General features: G+C 50.0%; 1 protein-coding gene across 1 annotated transcript in view; it reads right to left on the bottom strand.

Moving 5' to 3' along the window:
- The window catches only part of Tbc1d22a (TBC1 domain family member 22A), a 287423-nt gene that overhangs the window by 97715 nt on the left and 169406 nt on the right, over window positions 1-20302 (bottom strand). Inside the window, exon 11 of the mRNA XM_051160164.1 lies at window positions 4763-4890. Coding sequence (XP_051016121.1) covers window positions 4763-4890 — 128 coding nt within the window. The remainder of the gene's footprint in view (window positions 1-4762; window positions 4891-20302) is intronic.

Below are 20302 nucleotides of genomic sequence, written 5' to 3'. Positions count from 1 at the left end.
AGATTAACCCAATCCATCAGTTCCAATGCCACCTGAGTCACAGAATCAGTGCTGTGAGGAGGTCCAGGTTCAAGATGGCTGGCAGCTGGGCACAGCAAAGGATATAGCAGGTGCTAGGAGCCCATCCTCAATCCTGGCCCCCAAGTGCGCAGACACAGCCACACCTAGTCATGCCTCAGGCCAAGCCAGTTGTGACTAGCTGCCTCTGGACTCCATGCAATGCACAACTGGCCCACTACAACCCACCAGTTGCCTGATCAGACCCACTATGTGGCAGACTGAGCATGAGGTCCTTGCCTTTAGTGCCCCACTCTGTCTTCTCCTTAACTCCCTGGTCAGATGAGGTGCCTGCTGAAACTGCCAGTGCCAGCCTTGGTCATCAACGTAAGCATGGCTATGATTCTGCCATGTGTGCTTCCCAGGCCAGCTGTGAGCTCCTGGGTGGGGGTGCTTCTTCAGATACCATGATGCTGACCCGTTGTCCTCACAAAGACTCTCCACAGAACAGGTGTCATGTCATAGGTGACAGTGGGAAGACTGAAGGATGGATGGATGTCAACAGCAGACATGTCTCCTGGGAGCTCAGAAAAACCTTGGAAATCACAACTTAATCCAACTTGATGGTCTGATACTGACAGGCTAGACCTACGGTAAAGTGGTTTCTGGGAGTGTTCCACCTCCCATGCCGCACCCCAACCTCTGACAAAATCACTTCCCTTTAAAGCTCTGGAGGAGCCTACTCCATGCTCACTACAAACTGGTGTCCGGGGCAGAGCCTCAGCTTAGGCCTTCGCCCATGTCTTCACAGCCTGACCCTCATTATATCACCCTGAATGTGACCCAGAATGGCTCCAGACTAGGCCCAGGTGTCCTCAGGGCACCCCACTGAAGGCTAACAGGCTGCTCACATGCATAAGACCAAGTAAGTCTTCATCCCACGCTCCGGTCTTAATGCCAAACACTACTTGAAGTACCTGTGACAAAATTCTAGCATGTAACCACCCACTGTTCTGTGAACTGCACAAGCTCTGTAGTATAAACAATGGTGATGCCACAGTTCCCTGGGGCAGGAATCTGCCATGCAGCTTTTGGGGCTTTTCGTAGCTATAATGGAGGGCTGAGACTTTCAAGAACGGACTGGGGAAAGCTCTGTCTTTTAGCCCACTCACATGGCTGATGGTGGCCCAGGGTTCCAGGTGGCTGGGAACAATTCTTCACCCTGTGGGAGGCTCAAAGGAGCAGCTTGTCATAAACCAGTGTGAGTGCAAACAGGAAGTCTCAATTGGGAAGTGTGTTCTGCATCTGCTGGGAGAAATCCTCAAGCCTGGTCCACACCGAAGGAGGGACCATTCCAGAAACTTCCCACACACCTAGACTCATCTCCAATCCCTGAGCACAGCCTCTGCACAAATAATCTGGAACACAGAGGTGTGTTTGGATGGCCGAGGTTCTGGCTCTGGGCAGCACCTGCTCCGCATAGCCTACTGCTCCTTACTACCAGTGCACAACTAATGTCCAGATGGGAGTGACCCCATCCCTCAGAGCTTCCTAGCAATTCTACCTAGGTACTGACCTCACCCCCTCCCTAGAGTGCTTCATCAGCTCCATCCTCACCAGGCTCCTCCAACATAAAATGTTGTTGTTCACAGATGGCCTGTAGAGACCTGAACACACAGACTGCAACTCAAAGCTACTTGCTCCCCACTGCCACCTCCCCCCAAGAACTGCCTGGCTGTCGGGGGGGGGGGTGGGGAGGTTCCACAGCATTGCTTCTAACACCCGAGACTAGGGCAGTGACAATAGCATCTGGCTTGTGGCCAGGCTCTCTAACTGGCACATGGGCTCTTTGAGAACAGTGCCCTGTCTACAATACTCCCACAGCCCAGGGGCTCAGGAAAGTATTCAACAATATGTGTGAACCGAGTAACTCGGGGATCTCCAGGACTCTATCCTGAGCAGTTCCAGGGCAAATGCCAGGTGCAAGGAGGCCCGACTCCAGCTACCTTCCAACCCACCTCTCGATGGCACAGGGAAAATGGCACAAAAAAATAAAATGTGAGAAAGGATCAGGTGTGGGAGGACATTCTCAGCAGTGGACCAGGATACCCTTCATCAAACGGCCATCCAAACACACCACTTTTTGTGCAGGCATAAAACTATGTGTCACCCACAAGGAAGAGCAGCCAATGGAGTGGATAGGGTAAGACAAGATGGCTGGCTGGTCTGGTAAGGGCAAAGGCCTGGGACTAGATTAATGAGCTGCACAGCTGCAGCCCAGCAACCAGAGGACAAGTTCAGAGCTGCTCTCCTGTGTGGTGCTTAGTCTAGTGCGGGTGCTTCTGGCAAGGCTGTATCTATACGCTACAGAGCACCTCAGAAGCGGCTCTCACTGGGAGAAAATCCCTTTAGGATCCATGACCCTCACACCTGGGGCCAGCTGCTGTGATGGACAGCAGAAAACTCTGAGGGGACACACATCTGCATGACCCATGCTTGTCCCATCCTGGACAATTCACTTCATTCATTTTATGGCCACAGTCTTACCCAGGGCCTAGGGCAAGCCTTTCCGTGCTATGTGTCCCGCAAGGATCTTATGACACACTGTAAGGATGGCTCAGCCAATAAACACCCAGCTGTACAAAGTGACTGCTTAACTGTTGCCTGTGGACAGCTATGTGCTTCCAGCGCCAGAAGAGGCTGCTCAGTCTCATGGCTACTCAGCCCTAGGAAATGGAAACACTTGGATTTTAAGATGGGGAAAGGCTTGTGGCTAGGGTCTCATCTGTTCAAAAATGAGCTCATAGTACAAAGGAGTTGATTTGTGATGAAATTAAATTGCAGGACAACTAACTCAATGAAGAGGTTACGAGCATACTCAAAGTCTGAATGCCAAACCTCAGGGAAACACAGTGCAGGACATGGCCGAGCTAATCCGTCTTCTGTCTGCTCGAGGTGTGACTGACTCGATGCCTGCTTCATTCATAATGGGGCAGAATTACAAGGAACTTTCAGCTTAATGAGCAGGCCTGGGCCATGAACGGCCTAAGCAATCACAGGAATGAGAGCATTTGCAATTTACAGGATATTAGGTTTTGTTTCCTGTCATCCAACAGAGAACCAATCGATGCAGTTGAATGGCAGCTACTTTAGCCAAACAGCTCCAGGTAAGGCTTTAATTCCCAGCTAATATTACTAGATGTGAGTTCTGCAGCTGCCAAGTCCTGGAAAGAAAACCTACAAATCACGAGCATGCTCTGCCATGAGAAGCACCCAATAACCCAGCCCACAGAATGCTACCCTGTAAGCTTCCATGACGGCACAAGACACACAGGGGGCAGAGCAGCTGGCAGGGCTGTCGTGATATAGCAGACCTATTAGCTACGTGTCCCGTTGCTTCAACAAAACACCTGATAGAAGCAGCTGGAGGGAGCAAGTCGTATGGCATCGGCAGTCAGGAAGCAGAGAGCGATGGGTGCTGGAGCTCAGATCCCCTTCTCCTTTTCATGCAGTCTGTCGGGAGGGGGTGGGGGGGAGTCCTATCTAATTGACAAAAGCCTCATAGATTTGAAGCTAAGCTAATGTAAATACTTGCTCACAAGTAGGCCCAGAAGTTATCCTCTAGTTAATTCTAGTTGACAGTACTAACTATCATAATAGGGATTAGGGGAAAAAACAAGACAGAGACGGTCACAAAACCCACATAGCCAGTAGTGGGGCACACAAAGCACCACTGGCAGCTAGAACAAAGAGCGATGTTACCATTCAGGGGAGTTCCAAATTCAGGCAGAGATGGTAGGCACAAGGCCCCAATAGGACCCTGGCCTGTGGGAAAGAGACGGCACCCAGAGCAATGACCTGCAACTTGCTAAACCAAAGATCCCCACCGCCTTTAAGGCTTAGTCATGCTGCACCAGGGCCCCGTCTATACCAACCTCTGTTAGCCCATGTGTGAGGTTCTGATGCTGAGCACTCTGCAAAGGCTGGACACATGCTACCTGGAGCTGCCCCTAGCCAGCACCAATGCAGTGCCCCCTTTGCTAAACCCTGACACACAGCCCATCAAGGGCTCTCACAACAGGGAAGACTTGACTCTTTTACTATAACAAAGAAAATTCACCTGGTGCTTCTTTCCTGGCTCTCTGGAGATCTGATGCCTCACCCCAGGGCATGGGGCCTGGTGCTGCTGCTGCAAGCCAGTACCCACACCCCGCGCATAGGCCAGCTTCAGCAGGCCCCACACACAAAATGAAAGGGGGCTAGAATAAGCAATGGACACTCAAGGGAGCCCAGGCGGCTGCTTTCGGAAAACTCAATCTCCTGAAGACATGAATTTCATCAAAATTGGTGAAGAGTGGAAAATTTCATATTGTGCTGCATCTATCTGAGGATTTCTTTAAATCTTTATTGTAAGTAACTCAAAACACAGACAACACGTGAGTCCCGAGTGTGAAGTTTCTGGAAGAGTTGCTCGGATATACAGTAAAGGTACATGATTACTTGTCCACACTTACAGTTTAACTCTGCTTAAAATGTAAATTGCCAGGGAGAATGGGAGAGACTGTCACCAACCAGCCGGAGTGCAATCAGGTGACGAGGAGAGTCTTAGAAAGCCCTTTTCCTTGCTCTACACAGTCAGATGACAGGGACACCACAGCTAGATTTTCTTTTTTAAGAGACTTTGTTGCAGCAGAGAGGCTACCCTGCAGGGGATCCAGTGTAGGGGGAGGCAGGATGGGACGAGGACCATGGGGTGGGGGCTCACCTGGTAGGTGTCCCACAGGCGGATGGTGCAACGCAGAGGCAGTTCCCTCATCAGCAGGTTATTCATCCAGCGGAAAGCAAACTGCAGGTACCGCACCTCATGCCCATCCAGATGGCGGTGGACTCGCTCTGCACAACACAAGCACAAGCAGTTAGGGGGGCAAAAGACTAATTCCACTGAGGAGAGACTCCACATCCACTCTTCAAGAAGAGAACAAATAAAGGGCTGGAGGGATGGCACCAAGTGGTTAAGAGCACTTGATGATTCAGAGTAACAGCTGTGTCAGGTGCATGTGCACATTTGGGGTTCTTCACACCCCGATACCCACGAAGAGAAGAAAGTCTATACACAGGGGGAGTGAAAATTAAGAAGCACATGGCTCCAGAAGTGAGTCTCAGTAGGGTGAAGGGGCTACAAGAGATCTGAAGAACTAAGCCGTCAAGCTCCTAGAGATCCCATCCTCAGCCAGGTCCCACCCCACCTGCACCCAGATCCAGGAGACCCGTCTCATCCTCACCCAGGTCCCATCCCACCTGCACCCAGATTCAGGAGACTCGTCTCATCCTCAGCCAGGTCCCATCCCACCTGCACCCAGATCCAGGAGACCCATCTCATCCTCACCCAGGTCCCACCCCACCTGCACCCAGATCCAGGAGACCCATCCCATCCTCAGCCAGGTCCCATCCCACCTGCACCCAGACCCAGCACACCCGTCCCACCATCACCTAGGTCCCATCCCACCTGCACCCAGACCCAGCAAAACTGTCCCATCCTTACCCAGGCCCCATCCCACCTGTATCTAGACCCAGCAGACCTGTCCCTGTCCAGACCAGGAAGCCTCTAGATGCGGAACTAAGTACTAAAGACAACAAAGTTTCACAGACAGCCAGGCTCCCCCAAATGTGTCCCCAAAGAACAGCAGTAACTTGGAGAGGGAAGGGTTTATTTTACCCACAGTTCCATATAGTTCATTATCAAAGGCAGTGAGAGCAGGAACTCAAGTAAGGCAGGAACCTGGAGGCAGGAGCTGATGTAGAGACCATGGTGGGGTGCTACTTGCTGTCTCACTCATTAAGACTTCTCCATCTGCCTTCTTGAAGAACCAAGGACCAACAGCCCAGGGATGATACCACCCACAGTGGGCTGGGCACTCCCCCATCAATCTCTAATCAAGAAAATGCCCTACAGCCAGATCTTATGGAGGCTGGCCACTTTCTGGCTTCTTCTTTGGCTCCTATTCTGCAGCATGAGCTGTCGTTCTCACAACTTTACCACCACTGTGATGCCACCTGTCCTCATCACAGATGAACTGATGCCAGTGTCCTATGCTTGAATCTCTGGAACTAAGAGTTAAATTAACTTCTTTTTAATTAAGCAGTTTCAGGTATTTCATTATAGTATCAGCATACAGACCAATTTAGGTGGATCTAGAAGAGAAAGTTCAGGGATTAGACCCTTGCTAGTGATGGAAAATAGAAAGCAATTCAAGATCAGTGAAAACAAGGTGGCACATAATAGCTACAAAATGGAGCTATGAAAGCAACCATGTTCCCTCCACTGTCACAGAGGCTGGAGCAAGGTACTAGGAAGTCTTTGAGAAGAGGGTTCCAGGAAGAGGAGGCTCTGAGACCCCAGGACAGGACACTGAATGGGGGATGGCCCTGAGACCCCAAGAAAGGTAATTAGGTGGGGTGATGACCCTCAGACCCCCGGTATTTACTCCTGATCTAAGAAGCAGAAGGACCCAAAGGTCTCTGTGTATCTGCCACATGCTACCTCTGCAGGCAAAGACTTAAGACCCAGGGTTCCAGGCCCAGCAGAAAGCTTAACTGGACCACATTGCTGGGCAGTGGGGCTACCTGCATGGCAGCTCTTCCAGTTAGTTCCACTCACTGAGGATACTTGGTTTCCACATATAGGCATTTGTCTGGATTCTGTTTATTAAAGAAGTCTGGCACAGACCTGTGCAAACAGGACAAATCGACTTCCTAATGGAATATAGGTAATTTTTTAAAAGAAGACAAAAAAAATTGTTTCCAGCCTGAAATTAGCTATAGTTACAAAACTAAACTGACAGAAAGATCCAAAGGCCCAAGTGGTTCTTCATCCCAGCAACCTTTGCGGCTCCCAAGGGCACATCCTGCTGGGACAGCAGCAGTCTCGGCTGTGGCCCAGCGCACTGAAGCAGGACGCTGCAGTTGATGTGAAATTCAAATCTGATGAACACTTGCAAACCAGCAGTTTAGAAAATGACTGAATTTTCTGAACAAGATTCTTTCTACAGAGGAGCATGAGGAATGAGCTTTCATGAATATGCAGGTGGCTGCTTGGGGACTCACAGGCCCAAGGGTGGTAGCAGCCCAGGGAAAGAAACCCCAGCATCTCAAACAGCAGGCAATGAGGACAGCCTGAAGGGCAGCCTACGCCAGCATCAGGACCTGCTGCCACAGCAGGTGTACCAGGCAGGTGGCCTGGCTCCGCTGACCACTCCCAGCCAGCCACGCTGACCCACGGTCATCCGGCCACAGTTGGTGTCACTTCTCCCTTCACTAGTGCACAGCTCTACTCCGGATTCACTCGGTGCCCGTAAGTGACTGCCAAGTCTTCACGGTTAAGACTCAACTTCCCCAAGGGCAGAGACGGTCTCCTTGGAAACTCTCAGTGTTAAAGAAGTAGCTGGTGCTGGAGATCTCCACTCAAGACTCGGAGAGGATCAAGTGAAGAAAACAAGGCACCACAGGGACTTACACCCAGGAGCTGCCGCCTCCTGTGCTGTAGTTCCAGCAGCCCGCCCACGGGGAAGGTTGGAATCTTAGGACCTGGACAACAAACAGATCTAACGTGTACCACGAAGGCAGGCAGCCCCTCTCTAAGACAAACTGACTGCGCTAAAAATTTCAAAACACATTTCCGGACTGTCTGGCATTGGAGTAGCCTAGCAGAAGAGGAAAAGCCAACCCTTTCTGCCCCGTACAAAGCAGGCACAGGGACCAGCAAGCTACAGCTCTTAGGGCTGACTTGGTGAGCAGCAGATTCTGGCAGAGGTGCACAGCAGGCCCCAGGTGTGGTCATATCCTTTGCAGAGGACCAGCCCTGAAGAATGACCACACACTGACAGCAATAACTACAAAAAGGCACAGGTCAACCCTTACGGAGAAAAGCTTGCTGTGGATCAGTCCCCAGAGGGGCCCTCCACACCGGGCTGCCTTTGAAACCAGGCCACTGGAGGGCAGGTGCTCATCTCCTCCCAGGAGTCAGGCAGGACAAGGCTGGAGCCCCTCAGCTGTCTATGTCACCAGACTTCTAAGCACTTGGCCTTCTCTTCTGCTCCACATGGGACCTTCAACTCCTAGAAGTTTGCTAGAGGGCAAGCGCCACACTCATTAGGTAATGAGACCATGAGGACCTCTGTGGGTGCCTGGGGCAAGTGTTCTGCTGGGTGGTCTAAGCACTGCCAGGTGGAACCACTGACTCTGGAATGTCCACCCTGGAGCCACCTAGACAGTGTCCTTGTTCATAGAGAAGTGGCCATTTTTCACTGACTGCACGCTACTCAGGAAATAGGTAATGAATGATAAGGTGGCCCAGCCACCAGCTCTCCAGCCAGCTTCTAATGTGCATAATGAGTCTCTGGCAGGGCCGCCTATTTTGAACCCGGTGTAAGACGGACTGCTAAACTCTAGGCGTGCTTCCGATTTATATACATCAGAACTGCAAATGTGTGCACTGAAATGACTCATTTTGCCTGTTTTATAAGCGACCTAAGCACATGCTCTCTCACTGATAAAGGAATCTAGTCAGCAATAATTTCAAAAACAGAATTTCCATTTCACTGGCAATCAAGGTCCAGGCATAATGAACGGGTGGGCAGATATAATTACCATCATCTTTCAAGCCACTATGTCCTGTGTGCCAGGGCAAGGTGCACTGCAGTAAAGTCATCAGAAGGGACAGTAGCCACAGCCCACGGCGTGTTCTACTTAGTGCTTTCAACAATGGGCCCGTGGGCTGCAATCTTGCAGAAAGCAGCTAGTCTTCTGGACTGAAATGCAGGTAAGTTAATGCAAACACACTGTACCCTAGAGTTCCCACTACAGGTTAGCAGTATTGACATGAGACCAGGCAACAAAGATTTATTTGCGCAAAGATCAGACACAATGGTCCACATTTAGATACCCCACACAAAGAAATCTTTCAATCCCCTTGCTGAGCAGAGGGCAGGCTGAACACCGCCTACTTTGCTGGGCCTAGCTTGAATGGGCTTTAATTAAAGGGAAAGATTCCAGCCCTCTCATCAGTTAAGAGGACAAAAAAGACTAGAAACAAGGGCAACTGAGAGCCAACTCAGGGCCTCTGTTACCGAAAAGCTGCTTCTCTACCGCAGGAAAAGTCAAGTCCTAAGTGGGTGCTGCACCCCCACACACATACACCAGCCAGCTAGGGGACCTGGACACCTGCTGTGTCATGGTGACAGGAACTGGATAGGAAATACTGGAGCCGTCTCAGAAAACCACACTGGAGGTGATGACAGCAACAGCCACCCTCCCTGAGAAACGGCCAGGCAAGTATCCTCTCAGCAATGCCAGTGCGCTGACCTCCAGCCGATTGTGCTCAGGAAAGCAAGAGAAGACTCAACACAGATGGCTCACAGCAAGCAAAGGCTCTGGTGGCCCACAAGCCAGGGCCATGCCAGCCAGGTATATGGAGACCAGAGCTGTGGGGATCAGGGCTCTGGGGAAAGGCCTAAGCAAGCCACCTATCTTCCATCACCAAACAAGAGTAGACCCTACTAACTCCAGGCTCTAACCAGAAGGGTGTTCGCACTCCCTCTTGGCCTAAGGGGGTTGGAGAGTGGAGCAAGGCCCCAGGGATAGAAGGCTGTGTGGAAAGGGTATCTGGCCATCCCTGAAGATCAGGCCAGGCTCAGTTCTGTTCCTGAGGATTTCTGGTTTAGGAAAATCAGAATGCCCGGGCAGTGCCTAGGAACACAAGTGACCTGGACTGCCATGTAATGAGCTGCAACGCTTCCCACACACACACCACTGCACTCTAATAATGGTCAGATAACCTCCTCAGGGAGAAAAAAGTTTTCCTCAGAAATTGTAATGGAAATCAATAGGAAGTGAGATTTTATTTAGAAAATTTTAACACCATTTCAGAAATGTGCTGATCAGGCAAAGAGAGCAAGTTCAACATCCTCACTGCTACTCCTGCACAAAGAGCTCCAAATCTCAGCTGATCCCAGGACCAGAGAGGCTGGAGGGGTTTCCAGTCCCTCAAAGGCATCCCAGGAGGCAAGAGGAAAGGCGGAAAAGCTGGCTTCCCAGAGTTGTATCTGCAGCCGCACACAGAAGCTACCACTTGTGTGATTGGCAATTCACCAGCCCCTGTGCCTGGTCCTGACGGGGAGCCTTGCAGCCTCACAGCCTCACACAGAAGCAGCCACCTGTGTGGTAGGTGATTCACCAGCACCTGTGCCTGGTCTGTTGACAGGGAGCCTTGAAAACCTTGTCATGCCTCTGTTATACTAGTGGGCACTGCACAGCTCTGGGATAGGGACTGGTCAACTAAAATCAGGAGCCTTACTGGACCCTGGGAAGGCGAGGGGTGGAGGGATAGAGTGCGCCACTATGTACCTAAGATGCATTTGCTCACACCTACATTGTACCCCATAGGAGCGCTCAGTGGCCATGTGGTGCCTTCTCAGAAGCCAGCACTATGGTGCATTGGAGAGGGGATGGTCCCGATACCGCAGGGACAAGCATGAAGCTCCTTGAACAACAGCTCTTCATTGGGTTCATCCTCCTGCCTCATGCCCCACAATAAAACTAGAGCTGTGAGTGAGAGCATCCTGGATCTTATGAGCCACTCCAAAGAGCTAGCCAGCCTTAAGGGCTGTGGACATGTCTGAATTCTGCATCAGTCAGTATTAAGAAATGGGCATGGCCTGAGGACCAGAGTGTGGCTGGCATCTGGGAGGGCAGTGGTCACTATGGCCTCACACTGACTTGTAGATTCTAATTCTAGATGGATAGCATCAGGAGTATGGTGGATACCAGGCTGGAAATTGAGTGTAATCATCAAACGCCCCAACAGACCTTAGGGTTGAGGACAAACACATTCTTTCAAAACATGTCCTCCAAGGGTCATTTCTAACATGATTATGTAAAAAGACAGCAGTTTGTGTGCCTTGGTGGCCATGTTAAAATGACCCTTGGAGGACTTGTCAGACCTAGAAGGCACAGCGTTTCAAGGCAGGCAAGACTGATGTGGCTAATTCAGTCCCAGGAAGGGGCCACAGCAAACTCAGTCTTGGGCCTTACAGGAAGAAAACAATACCTCCCACTCTTGGGACCCTGATGAGCAGGAGCTCAGAATATAATTAAGCCTCCTGGCAGACTATATAACATCAGGGTGTATCTGATACCACAGCACACAGTCTTATCATCTCTGGAGAGGCATTAAGGTTTTTTTTTTTTTGACAGTAACATAATCTAAAAAAAAATACAGGTTTCTCTGGAGCTACACAGAGCTGGGGCAACAAGGTATTAGATGACTCTTGCTCCACAGATGTGCTCCTGAACATCTCGGTAAACCCTTCCTTCCAAGACAGAGCTGTCATCACATCAGAAAATAACCACCAATCAGATTCAGTTGGAAAAAGTGGTGGTGAGTCTCCTGGCTTTCCAGCACTCAGTAGGTCTGACTGCAGGCTCTCTGACTGATCAGTGAAGCCTGCAGAAGAGAAGGGGACCAGATGGCAGGGAGGCTGAAGACAGGCCCACAGGGGCTTAGTTCCTGGCTCCTTTCCATTCACTCATTGTGTGAGTACTGTGAGCACAGTGGCATCATCAGGTGGCTTCTCAAGCACTCTCCACCTCGTGTTTGAAGCAAGGTATCTCATAAAGCCTGGAGTACAGCAATCCAACTAGGCTGGCTGGCCTGTGAGGCGCAGAGATCTTCCTGTTTCTACTTCCCCATATCTGGGATTAAAGTCATGCACTGTCACACCTCATCTTTTGACTCGGGTGAGGGGGATCTGGACTCAGGTTTTCATGCTTACATGACAGGCAATATGCCCAGGTCTTGTCCCATACAACTCTCAAGAGACAATGCTGTAAGGATCCAAAAGGGGACTGCAGCATTTGGAAGGCAGCTATGCTCTCCCGGACAGAAGCATCTACAGAGCATCTTCTGGTTTTGCTATCTGTCCAAATCTCCTTTCTGCTTCCTGGTTTGGGTGGCTTTCTACTCCAATACCTGACTTCACGGCACACAGGCTGTGTTCCTGCAAGCTACAGACCTGAGGTTTAAAGGGTCTCATTCATTCAAGTTCACTTTCTAGCGTGGCAAAAACATGGAGCAAGGTCCTTTGCACAGTTTGTGTGCTCTGCCATTGAATGTCTCTCCCATCTTCGTGGAAATCAGTTGCTCGTATGTGCAGCTCTTTCCAAACACTCCATCCCAGTGAGCTTTAGCTCAGTGTCCATAATGCATGGCCTCCATCACCGTTCTTGCACCCAGCCAAAGCTGGGCCTGGCATGCTGTTCATCTTGCTGGTGAGTCTAGGTATGCCAGGGTCTCTGTGTGTGCTCATGAGCATGCCCTTTCCTGCAGGAGAGCAGGTTGGGATCCTACCTGGGATTGAGCTGGATGTGTGGTCAGTTAGGGGGAAATGTTATTTAATACCCCGATTTCCCATGTCTCTGGGCATGACTGGGTCACTCTGAATTTCTCTTGGCTATATTTTGTAGCTTTTGTGGTCAGGATGTTTGTTTTAAGTTTTCCTGAAATCACATTTTTATGCTACTGTAACCAGTGATGTTCATTCACTCACTTGCTAATGTCTGTGTATGTGTGCTTGTATGCACACATGTACCCATGTATGTATAGAGGCCAGAGGACAACATGGAGTGCCACTCCTCAGGAGGTGCCATGCATATCCGCTAGGTTATTTTTGAAACAAGGTCTCTTATGGGTCCAGAACTCACCAAGTAAGCAAGCTGGCTAGGAAGCCCCAGGTACTCATCTGCCTCTGCTTGCCAGCACTGCGATTACAAGCACCCGCCACCATGCCTGTCCACCTCATGTGGGTTCTGAGCATCAAACTCAGACCCACCCACCGAGCTGTCTCCCTGGCCTACTCAGTTGCTGGTTTCCTGTGGCTATTGGCAAAAGCACTACTCCTGTATGTTGGCCTGGTGTCCCAAAGCCTCAGGAAACTCCCCTCCAGTCCTCGTCACTTCTTTTGTTGCTCCTACAGGCTTTCAAGAGATGAAGGGGTGTCCTTTCTCTTTTTCCAGTCTGGGCCATTTGCACACTGTGTGCTTCTGTTTGCTGGTTTTGCTTCTGCATACTGGCTGGACTCCCTGTATGCATGCTGAATAGAATTAATGAGAATGCCCAGGCCTAGAGAGAACATGCAGACTCACACCGTCTGTATGAGTTCAGCTGCCAGAGTTAGGAAGTTCCTCTCCACTCCTGGATTACTGAGGGCTTTCATTAAGAACGAACACTGGGCTTTGTCAAACGCTTCTCCTGCGTACACTGAGATAATTTTATGGGTCTGCCCTTTTTTGATATTTTAACATAATGGACTATATCAGATCCTTTTTCAACAGTTAAATCAACCATGCATTTGAGGACACAGCACATGTCACAATGATATATTATTCTTTTAATATGGTGTTGGATTTGATTTGCTCAAAGTTTTGTTCAGGATGTTCCATCTATGTTCATGGAGGGTACTGGGTCTGTAGTTCTTTCTTTAAAACCACCTTTAGTTTGGGAATCAGAGAAATACCACCTTACAGAATAAACTAGGAAGCACGTGCCCCTGTTAAATTCCCAGCGGCTTTAGAGAGTCAGTTATCCCTTGTTGAATGCTTTCCAGTGGGGGTGCCTGTGTAATTGTTTTTATAAAATGTTCCCATTTCAGAACATTGTCAAATGTCAGAACATGAGCAACAGTCCCTACTTCATGCTCAGGGGCCGACACTGTCCCACACTCTATTGGCAATCTGGGTATTTTGGGGTTTTATTTTTTTCCCTTGCCAGTTGACTGTAAGTATTGACTTACTGACTTTTTCTAAGCAAGCTTTTGGGTTCAGTCCCCACCCCAGTTCCTTAAGGCACGAGTGAGGTCCCTGACTTGACAACTCAGGTTTCCTTCAGGAGTGTCTAGCACTGTATTTCCCTTTGCACACTGCTTTGTCTGCGTTTGATGGAGCCTCTGCCTCTGTATTTCTAAATTTTTATGATCATTCACTTTGAAATACTTTCTAATGCCCCTTGTGATTTCTCCTATGGTCACTGGGACCCTCGAGAGGCAGACCCTTCTGTGAAGACCTACCATGGCAACAACAGAGCATAGTTATTCTTGTGCAAGATAAATCTCGATCCTCCCATCCCAAGTTCTGCCTTAGAGGCAGAATAGGGAAGCCTTGAGAACAGGCGGTGTGCAGGGAATTACAGACTCACGTTGAAATAGGTTTCCTGGAAATGAGGTGAGCATTCAGTGTGGAAGGTGGGTGTGCTGACTGTCCCTAGAATTCCTTGTGCAAGTCAAGTGAGGTGCACCCTGCATTCCTGGCTTACCAAGAAGCCCTTCCTGGCTCCCAGAAACCAGAGATGGGCAAGTCTCCCTGGATCCCAAGGTCATCACATCCCAAGTACTACCATGGAACGCCCCTATCTGCATGCCCAATAGAGGCACTCGCTAAGCATCTGCAGCATGCTAGCCCAGGCAGAGGCAGAGTGGGGCCAAGGTTTCACCTTCATCAAGGCCTGGGGCTTTCAGACTCAACCTCCCAGCCCTCACATAGAGCACACTCAGCTAAGGTCCAATTAGGAGATCAGGGGGCAATCAGTGTTCAATTAGGGTCCCCACCCATCCCCACTACCCTCTTCCACCCTAACACTGCCATTCCCATGCCCTGACCTGACTGTGTCCACAAAGGAAAGTCCCTCACACAGTCTGGCTTACCCTGCTGTCAATGATCTCTACAGTCTTAGGGTAGAGAGACTGGGCATAGCAGAGTGAGGCACAAACCCATGCAGTAATGAGGATACATGACTAGAAAGGGGGTCGAGGTGAGTACAGAGGGCCACATGGGAGCTGAGAGTGGATCCCAGCAGGCACCCGCAGTCTAGGGTACACAGAGGGCCCATCACAATCCACCTCTGAGTGAAGACACTGAAGTGAAAAGGTGTGGCCTCTAGCACACAGTCCCGGGACTTTTTAATTCATGGGCTGATGGCTCATGGGCTGAGAGGATAAAGGATCTTCAAAAATAGTCAATTTTCCTTGATCTTTTATGCCCATGCCAATGCAGTTACTTAACTGGGGGGCGAGGTTTCCCATGACAAACAAAACACACAGATCCTCTCCAGCAGCCATGAACAGGAAGGATGCTGGGGACACTTGGGGAGCAGGTCTGATGACCTACATCCAGGCCAAGACTTTTCTTCTTGAGGTCAGAGTGAATCACTGCACTTAGAAGTCTCTGCTTACGACGTAAATTAACTGGTCTCAGCTCGGCACTAAACCTGGAACATCAATCTCGGCATGGGGGCCACAGAGACACCATCATCTGGTCAGGGCTTGCCAGGCTTCATTCGCTTGCACTTCTTTGCCCATGGCGGCCATTGCCGTTTCCAGGTGGTAAGCACTCCACACTTGGTGCCCATCACGGTTCTGCCTCCCTGTCCCAGAACCTCTCAGTGGCTGGGAGAAAGAAACGGGGGCAATGAATAATCAATGCCCAGGGACAGCAGCCCATGTCTCTGTGGAATGCGGCTCCTGCCTCCCACCCTGCAGTAACTCGAGCAGTTTGGCTTTCCCACAGCCATGAAATGGTCTAGGTGAAAGAGCAGAGACGTGCTGGGGGCCTTTCCTTCTGACAGCACTCTTTTGCAGCTGTGCTGAGTGTGGCCTGGGGAAAGGGCTCTCAGAACAACTGTTAACACTCTAATGTAGGACAGAACGTCCTCTGCAGTCACAAGCTGCAGTTGCCCAGCAGTATGAGGCCTTAAGAGAGAGACAAAAAGCAATCCTTCTGTTCCGTAGGGGGGTTATGTATGGGCGGACAGGAAGAGCACATAATGTGTGTCCCAGGATCCTTGGGGTAACCCAACTCTAAGTGGTATGACAAACTGACCCCTCAACTTATTCTGGAAGAGCTCTGAAGATGTGCATATGCTGGGAAGGAAAAGGGGAAAGACTGTAGGGCCTACAAACAGCAGAGAAGTAGGGGTGAAGGAGGACCCCAGGGTAGGCTGTTCTTCCATGGTACCATGGAGAAGCCAGCCTACTAGCCTGACACCAAGATCCCAAGACAACTCTGTGGACAGAAGCAACCAGAGACTTGAGGCAAAAGCTGGCAGAAGAGCAAGCTAGAAAAAACATTCCAGCATGGAGCTGGCTCCAGGCTCTTGAATGGAGGGAGGCCAGACAGCCCTAGAACCTGCTGGTTCTCAATCAGGCCTTGAGAGCAGAGATATCCCAGAGGGACAGAGCATCAACAGCACTGAGAGGCTGCACTTCCTCTGGTTAGGCTAATAGCACTGGGTAGCAAATGTCATAATTGCCCCCACAAATCAAGGAGACTCAGCCACTCTGCCCAGCTTGGTCTTCATTTAGGAGAACGAGGAGACCCAAGGGGCCTGTAGGTAAATGGGTACCAGGGCACAACAATCAGGCACCAGCAGATCTACTCCTCAGAAGAAAGCAAACAAGCACTGAAGACTGCCTCTTGCCTGGCTCTGGGCACTGTGGCCTGCTCCTGAGAAAGCCCATGGGCTAAGCCTCTGCTGTACACTGCACACAGGCCTTCCTCTGCCCAAGGGAACGTCCCCAAGCTGCAACACGGTCCCGGGGGAACCACACTTACACATGTGCCTTTCAATCAGCTTGTCTGCAGGTCTCAAATGAAGCACCATCATCATTTCCAGTTTAGAATCAGCCATTCTGAGGCCTAATGAGGCTGCACACTGCAGAGGGACTGCTGTGTGGCAAGAGGAGGCTACCGAGAGGACTGCCCGGGCCAGAACCACACTGTTGATTTATTCTCTGCTCTCCGACTGCTAACCTTGTCAGGGTAATAAAAATATTTTCACTTGGCTGGTAATAAAACCGAATCCAGTTTACTAGCTGTAACTGAATCCTATCTTGAAAGAATAAGTCAATTTTAACCTTACAATGTAGTCACGACAGCTTTCAGAGAAATTTCATTAAAATCACATTTAACTGGAATTAAAAACCCAAGAAAGGGAAAATGTACAAGGAGATAAAGCCGTTTAGCACGCAGAGGTAGGATCACTGCTCAGTAATGAGTTCCAGTGTTTTCTTCCTTAAGGGAATGGGAACAATATTGGTAAAACAACTATTGGCCAGAGGCCCCTCTCCAGCTTTCACCTGCTCTGGAACTGCTCCCTAGGAGTGCACCTGTGTGAGCCACTGACAAGAACATTATAACTCCCATGTCCTCACACAGGACAAACAAGTGAGGGGTGGTGGGGACACCTCTCATTAAGCCATGCTACTAGCAGGTGACATCCAGGGGGAGCTAACCTCCAGAGTTGAGGCTAGAACTCTCTACCACTGAACTGGGAAATAAGCCCCCGAAGTGCTCAAGGCTGGTGCCTGGGAAGGTCTGTTGTCTCCTTGTCTTCTGGAGCCCAACTCCCTATTTTTAACTCAATGGCCGACAGCCTTCCTGACACTCAGCCTCTAAGACCTTGGGACCTAGGGTCCTTCTAAGCCTGAAGCTGGAAGCCAAGCCATTCCATAGGCTTCTGCCAGTTGATGGGGCACATGCCTGTTTACTCTTCATGGTCAGTCTCTCCATCCTGTCTCCACGCCAGCACCAGACCACACTGGTCCCTGATGCTATAGTTACAGGAAGCACTCTATGTGAGACAGGCTGCCTGTTATTGACAGAGCACAGAGCTGACTGACCCACTGACACTACAGACATGGGTGGGTGGTTCCTCAGGTAGCAAACAGGTAAACTAGAGAGTACGATGTACATACCAGCCCCACACAGCCTGGCCCCAGGCACAGACCCAAATAAGGAGTGAGGGCCTCAGACAGGACCTCCAGCCAACCCCTCCTTGGGGCACACCAACTCCCTTTCACAAAAACCATACATATGGCTGTCTGCATCTGGTCCCTTCTCCTGGGATGTGAACAAGAAGAGCAAAGGAAACAGCTTCCATAGCCAGCCCCACAGTGTGCGGTCCACATGCTGAGGCATGGCTCAGCACTTTACAAAATCCAAACATCTAAGAGACTTATTTACTCAAGAGTTGTTCTAGCAAAACTTCCTGGAATATGTAACTTCAAATGCAGTTTCAGCAGCACAATCCAAGTTCTCTGGCACCTTTGGTGTCTCAGATTGAGCAATCTTCCAGGTTTTGTTCCAAAAGCAGGCGTAGAGGACCCTCCTTGCCTGCCTGTCACATGGACCCTGCCTCCTCCTAACCGTGATGTCGTGATGAAAGCTCCTCTCATGGAAACACACATAGCACACTCTGGGCCACTATGGTCACAAGGTTAGCACTCTCCAAAATCCCTACGCTGAAAACTGACTCTGTCCAGTTCAACCTGCCCCATCCTGGGAGGCAGCTGTCAGACCTGTGGCCAGCAGGCAGTCTGATCAATGGTGTCTGTGTTGGGAGATGGAGCCCTTGAGGAGTTGTTAATTAGGTAAAATCATGAGGGTGGAGTCCTAAACTCACCAGACTTACATGCCTGCAGGAGAGGCTGCAAAGAGCATGCCACCTCCTCACACATGAAGGGAAGGGCCACACGGGAGGGCAGCAAGAAAGTGGCATCTGTCATCCACAGGAAGCACACTCAAAAGAAACATAAGCCCCTGGAAGCTGGATCTTGAACCCTTGACCTCTACAAATTTCTGCGGTTGAAGGTCAGAAAATAATACCGTGCAACAGGCAGCTTTGCCTTTGTGCCTGACCTCTCGGAAACTCAGATGCTGCAGCAAGCAAGCCCTGAGCCATTCTGTAGCAATTGCCTACAGACAGTACTGAGCGTGTATTCTTGGCCTCCAAGGTGCTTTGTGTAGCAGGCCGCCCATGGCATGCTATAAACCAACTCGTGTCAGAAGTTCTCTGGTTATGCACAGTGTGAGGAACATCACTGAGGAAGACTGAAGGATGAGGAACTGGGAACCTAGGCTGAGGCAAGTATGAAAATGCACCTTGCTGTATCCCAGCAGCACATTACTGGCTCTGTGTATGGCCTGTGCTGGGTCGTCCCTGCGGCCATTTTCTGTTCCTGCCACCCATCATCTTCCCTTGTGCCACAGTCCTGCCATCAAGAATGCAGACATGCTTTCCCCTGCCATAAAAACATGAGACAAGGGGCTCTAAAGATGGCTCAGCAGTTAAGAAAATTAGCTGCTCTTCCAGAGGACCTAGGTTCAATTCCCAGCACCCACATGGCAGCTCACAACTGTCTGTAATTCCAGTTTCAGGGAACCTGACACCTTACATAGGCATACGTGCAGGCAAAACACCAATGTACATTTTTTTAAAGTAAAAGATTTTTAATGAGGCAAAATAAACCTTCCTCCTTGTACTCTGCTTTCTCAAGCATTAAGTCAAGGTGATAAGGAAGCACATCTGACTGTCAGGAAGGTGGCAGGAAGGTCAGGGACAATGATGGCTGGCCCTGAGCACTCCTACAAAGTGACCAATGGGAACAAGCAGCCCTAAGTGTGGCCAGCCTCAAGCCATGGAGAAGGAAAGGACAGAAAAGGACAGGCAGCCACTGTACCATGATTCTAGAGGTGTAACCATGTTGCCGCCACATGTCATCAGGCTCAGGGGGATAGCCTGGTCAGAGGAGGAAAGTGCCAGAATCATATGACTAGAACACAGAACCTCTCTAAGAGTGGATGGCTGGCCACAGTCCTCATCCTGGGCAGCCATGACTAAGCAGCCTAGGCTGAACCTGCAGACTTCAGTGATATAGTGATAAGGCAGAGGCCAAAATCAAGGGCACTGCAAAAACAAGTCCATCCTCCTGCCGCTCTGAATGATGGCAGATGCGTCTACCAGCACAGTCCAGGAACCTTGGGCTAGCCTTACAGAGCATCACTATAAGATGGAAGAGGAAGAACTTCACTAAGGAAGAACAGTGGCTGTCCGGCCTCAGTGAATGCCCTCACAGTGAAAAGACAAAGACATAGTGCTTTCAGAGCTCAGACAGCCTTGGCCACAGATGAGAATCCCTCAGAGAAGATGGGAAGCTGCTCCCAACAGACCAGGATACAGGCACGTTCAAGGCAAAAATGTACATGTGTGTACATATTTTTATACTGGCTTAAATGCATGATATATAAGTGTATCATATGTACACACTTGTGAATATGAGTATATATAGATGTGTATGTGTATACTGGTGTATGTCATGCAGGTACATTTGTGTATGAGGGGTGTAAAACATGTAAATTGGAATGTACATGTGTGAATATGTTTATATAGATACATGTGTGCATATGCAGGCATATGATATGT

Source organism: Acomys russatus, chromosome 17 (genome assembly GCF_903995435.1).
Source record: "Acomys russatus chromosome 17, mAcoRus1.1, whole genome shotgun sequence".
Classification (NCBI taxonomy): Eukaryota; Metazoa; Chordata; class Mammalia; order Rodentia; family Muridae; genus Acomys; species Acomys russatus.
Note: the sequence above shows the minus strand (reverse complement) of the source record. Positions and strands in the feature narration are given on the sequence as shown.